At 37.9% G+C, this 5,037-nt stretch overlaps 1 protein-coding gene across 8 annotated transcripts in view; it reads right to left on the reverse strand.

Moving 5' to 3' along the window:
* MACF1 (microtubule actin crosslinking factor 1) overlaps positions 1-5,037 on the reverse strand; it is a 324,783-nt gene that overhangs the window by 27,836 nt on the left and 291,910 nt on the right. For all 8 annotated transcript variants that reach the window (XM_029947033.1, XM_029947032.1, XM_029947029.1 and 5 more), the window contains 5 exons: positions 4,596-4,724; positions 3,733-3,906; positions 1,199-1,354; positions 888-1,094; positions 635-754 (listed from right to left, as the gene is read on the reverse strand). In XM_029947033.1, coding sequence (XP_029802893.1) covers positions 635-754; positions 888-1,094; positions 1,199-1,354; positions 3,733-3,906; positions 4,596-4,724 — 786 coding nt within the window. The remainder of the gene's footprint in view (positions 1-634; positions 755-887; positions 1,095-1,198; positions 1,355-3,732; positions 3,907-4,595; positions 4,725-5,037) is intronic.

Consider the following 5,037-nt stretch of genomic DNA (forward strand, 5'->3'; position numbering starts at 1 on the left):
CCCCCTAGGGAGTGTGTCTTGGGTTTTTCCCTTATTATTTTCTTTACTTTTTTTTCTTTTCTCCCTCTTCTTTTTTTGGTGGTGGGGGTGGTTATGTTTAAATGAAGTTGTTTTTACAGCATCAAAGACTTAATCATCCATTTCCTATATAAAAGGTAGCTACTTTTTTGCATGGACCTCAAGTATACTGTAGTATACGGGTGGAATTTAAGGAAAGGTATTAAGCAGGCTGTGTTGTAGCTTATGGGCAAGTAGTAAATTGTATCATGTATCTTGAATGTATCATAGATAAGCTGCTATATAACGATTGCCACTTCAGATAGCTGTGAAATTAGGTGGTTAACTAGTTGGTACTTAACCTTCTAATTTCTGTATAAGTCTAATTACATGAAATAGAAGTGGGGGTTTTGATTTTTTACTTTGCTTTTTTGTTTGGAGTGTCATTGTAACTACTGTATTGTAAATGACAGAAAATAATTGCATATGTTAAAAAAATAAATTGTGTTATATTAAAAAAATAAATAAATAAAATGGAAAGTGCTCTACCTTCAAAAAAAATAAAAATAAAGTAAAAATCTTCTATTTTTAGCAGTGAATACCAAGGTCAGCACCTAAGAGCCATGAACTGCATTACCTTATGCTTAGAAAGCTGGAGTTTAATTTTGTCCGGGTCATTGGATATCTCCAGCTCTGAGTCCAGGTGACTCTCTGCATCTTCTAGCCAATCAATCAGTTTTTTCCAAGCTTCATGGAACTGCAATTATATAACAAGTAAGTTACAACAGGAATAAATATGCAAGCTACACTTTCATGTAAATCATTCCAGAGGCTCTAAACATGCAGTTCAAGATTGTTCCAGAAATTGGTAGCTTTCTTTCCTAACTTACTTGTTTTGCCCTCTTCCTGGCATCATCCAGTGATCGCCCTCTCTCAACAGACCGCTGCACAACCTTCTCCCATCGAGACTGGACACTGACCAGCAAATTCTTGATCAGAACAACGTCCTGTTTTTGGCTAAGGAACTTTAACTGATTCCCAGTTTGATCCAGTTCAATGATCTGGTCTCTATGAGCATTGACCTCATTAGCAAACACCTGAGGGGAAAACATTGCTCTGTTTAAACTGAAGATTAGATATAGGAGCTTCTCTTTCAGCTAGTCCTCTCAAAAGGCAGGCGATATTGTAAAGTCACAGTTACCTTGTGCTCCTCTATCTGGGAGAGGACAGTGTTCAGAATCAGGCTGGGAGGAGAGGCGATGTTGAGATTCTGCTCTGCTAAAGTGAGCCAGTTGATGAACTCTTGCAGGGAATTCTGGAATTCTGTTGCCAGGTTGAGGGCCTCTTCCAGCTTTGACTGAATTTTAATTAAAACACACAAAAAGAAAAAGTGTCAAATTTAGGGATTACAGTTTCCAGGACAAAGGTGTGAATTTGAAAATGACCTCTAAAAATGAAGCCTCACTTAACCTCCAAACATGCCTTGTTTGCAAAGAAGGGGGCAATTTAATGTTAGTGTCTGAAACCAACTACATATAAAAAGGAAAGAACACAATTTGCAGCAAAGTTGCCTTCTCTGCCATTCCCTACTTCCTGGGACATTAAAGAATAGGGATAGAGCTATTCAGGAAGTAAGGGAACAGATCCTTCAGTGGTGACAGCTTCAGGGTCTGCAACTTGTTCTGGGCAAAGCCTCACTTCCCCTTGATGTACTTTTTGCACGTAAAAACAACTGAATGGAAAGCACTTTACTGTAAAGATGATGTTCACTACAGTGCTCTGCTTAAATACATTTTCAGAAAATATAGCACCTGAAAATGTGAGGCTGAAGCTCATTCTTCTTTTATTTTTATTTTTTAAGTAAGTTCTAGGCCCAACATGGGGCTTGAACTCATGACTCTGAGAGCAAGAGTCACGTGTTCTACCAACTGAGCCAGCCAGGCGCCCATGAAGCTCATTTTTAAGCTATGAGCAAAAAAGTAAAAAAAATAAAAAAAATAAATAAAATAAATAAAAAAATTTAAAAAACGCCATAATATTCTAAGCAAAGATCTGACAACACTAGATACAAATCTTTAAGACACTTTGCTCTAAATCAGAATGGCAAAAACAATGGCTCATTCAGGGCATGTCCACTGCCCAAGAATGCACCCCAATTCCAAAGTCTATGAGCTCTAGCCTTAGAGAAGCTCTACCCAAAACACCTAGGTGATGGCCCTACCCCTGGTCCACCTAGCAAGCAGGCATAGAATAATGACATGTTGTTAAAAATGAATATGTCTAAGATTGTCATAAAAAGAAACCCAAGGTGTATACTACAAATGTTATCGTTAACTGAGTTCTACTCTATAGGTTTTTATTTTTCTCTTTGTGTTTTCAAGCTACTTTTGTAACACAGAAAAACACGATAATCAATGTTACAACAACATACAGACCCAATCTAAATAAATCAAGAGAAAAAATAAAATCTACCTCAAATTTATTATAGAAATGCTTAGAAATTAATATATCGCAAGTTCCTGGATAATAGGAAATCTTTCCACCTCATTTTATCTATATATTCCTTAATAAATAACCATACACATTTAATAAAGGATCTTAGAGATACCAAACATAAAGTTCTTGCAAGATCAGAAATAACTATCCCTGACACCAAGCCTTGTTTGACCAGTTCCACCAAAGATGGGTAAGTATTTCTTGAGGCAATGTGCTCCACTGATGGGAAAACCTAGAAATTTCTTGATTATGAGCCAGAATCTGCCTTGATTTCTTTAATTAGTCTTAGTTCTGCATTCTGCAGGAATTACAGGTGATAGTCTGTCCAAGAATTAGAACACAGCCCCACACTCAGCTCCTCTGGTCATTCTTTGTATCAGACCCCACACTAAAAGAATTCTGGGAAATCAGTGGTACTCTCAAAATATCCATTTATATGTGTGACTAGCTGTTTTATTTCTGCCCATTAAATTTCACAATGATAGGGTTCAGGCCTTTGCTTATACTATGCAGCTAGCACAGTGCCTGGTACATACATGCTTAATAATTAATAACTGTTGGATGTGGCCAACAGATTTGAACGCATATTTTACATTAGATCTGCCCAGTACAGAAACTTTATGCTGAGTAATACTCTGAAATTTGGTACTCATAAAAAACAAGGCTGTGAAGCCTTGATCCCTGATCACTGTTCTTTTGAAGAGAATTTGATTTCTGAAGAAGAGTGGGAAGAGGTCACATAATTTACTTCTCTCCTGATTTTTTTTTGTAAAATTCTTTGCACACTGCATTTATACTAGAGTCCAAATTCCTACGGAGAATTTTAGCCCAATTCCCTGCATGTTCTGTCCCCCCACTCCCAATCACAAGCCAGTGACTCCAACATGAACTTGTTTTTCAGTAGAAACACAGATCAGTAATTACTGTGAGTTGTAAGTCCATCACTCAAGAGTAACAGCTACTAACATCTTAACTGGTAAAGGCAAAAAAGGAATGAATGATAAAAGCAAATATTGGCAGAAACTAGTCCCATCAGTGCAACTTGACATGATTGCAAAATAGAAACTTAACATTAGAAAAGACAGCTTGATTAGTACAAAAAAGATAGCCAGTTCTGCAACTTCTGGTACTATTTAATGGTCTCTGAAAAATCTTCACAGAAACTAGATGGTAATTACACGCAATCTCCAAGCAAACTATTCAAGCCCAATAATCGAACACTGTATTTTGTAGTGATACCTTTCTTTCTTCCATCTTACTGCTGACCACATGCCACTTTTGTTCCAAGAGAGCTACACTCTGTTCTGTCTTTGAGCCAGACCCAGAATCATCGCGGCTGAGAAGCATGAGCCTGCCCTTGTCAAGCAGTTGATTGTAAGTCTCTTCCTTGGCTTTGAGCTGGGAATAGAGTTCCTACCAAAAAAAAAAAAAAAAAAAAAGTCAAGAAAGGGACTGATAATGCCAACTCCCTGAAAGCCACCCACACACAGATTTATAAGCACAGTTGGAAAAGTCTAGGGAGGTCTCATTTCGATTAAAACCCTTTCTTTTGGACTCAATTCAACTCCTGAGCAATGAATCCTACCATTGTTCATTAAAATTAAAATAATCTTGTTATCAAGAGGATTTCTTTGAGGATCAGGGATCATAAAAATAGACCCCAATAATTTATTTCTCCTTTACCTGAAACATTTGCCTAGAAATTATGTTGCCTTTTTTCTCAGCCCTTTTCTTAAAATACTGTCACAGTATCAACTGATTTCTCTAAGTCCTCCAAACACTCTTTTCTTAGACACATTCCTGTTAACGTATTTGTCTTCTTGATGCTTTCACCTGCAAGTCAATATTCTTATGCCAACCGACTGATCAACCCAAAATTTACCAGCTCACCAATCTATTTCCAGTCAAACTTCCCTGTTACCACTGCTGCCTGTCACAGGGGCTCTTACAAGCCCACATAAAAAGCAGCAATCCTTAAGGTCATACCATATTTTCAGTAAAAATGCGCTGCTGTGTAGACAACCAGATACATACAAGTCTGTGAATTCAGAAAGGAGCTGCCGAGTAGGGGATCATGTTCAACTTCAAGAAGCTTTCATTACCATATGTGTATCAAGCTGTTCCCTTGCAGTTTCAGGAAGCCCTCCTGTGGGCTTAGATGAGGAGAGTTGGGTCTCCATTCTAGTCAATTCCAAGAGGAAATCTTCAATTTCACTGTGGAAACCCTGGGCCTTTGAGAAAAGACACATCAGCAAGGTCAGCAGTCATCTCTCAGCTTCAAAAGTAGACTTCTTAAATGACCACACGAGGAACCGATCCTGAGGGCAGAATTCTGGGCTGCTCACAGGGTTGTTCTGTTGCTGGATTAGCACAGGGCCACTATAGTTATTTATTTTTACAACTAGCAGAATCCTTTGGACTTTAATATATGACAGATGTCTGATAAAACCTGATGAATCGATTAACAAATTGAGGTACTACTTATTGAACATGGACATGAGGGGGATCCTCACTTGATCTAAGAAATACCTGAATCTTTGAGCA

This window comes from Suricata suricatta, chromosome 8 (genome assembly GCF_006229205.1).
Source record: "Suricata suricatta isolate VVHF042 chromosome 8, meerkat_22Aug2017_6uvM2_HiC, whole genome shotgun sequence".
Lineage (NCBI taxonomy): Eukaryota > Metazoa > Chordata > Mammalia > Carnivora > Herpestidae > Suricata > Suricata suricatta.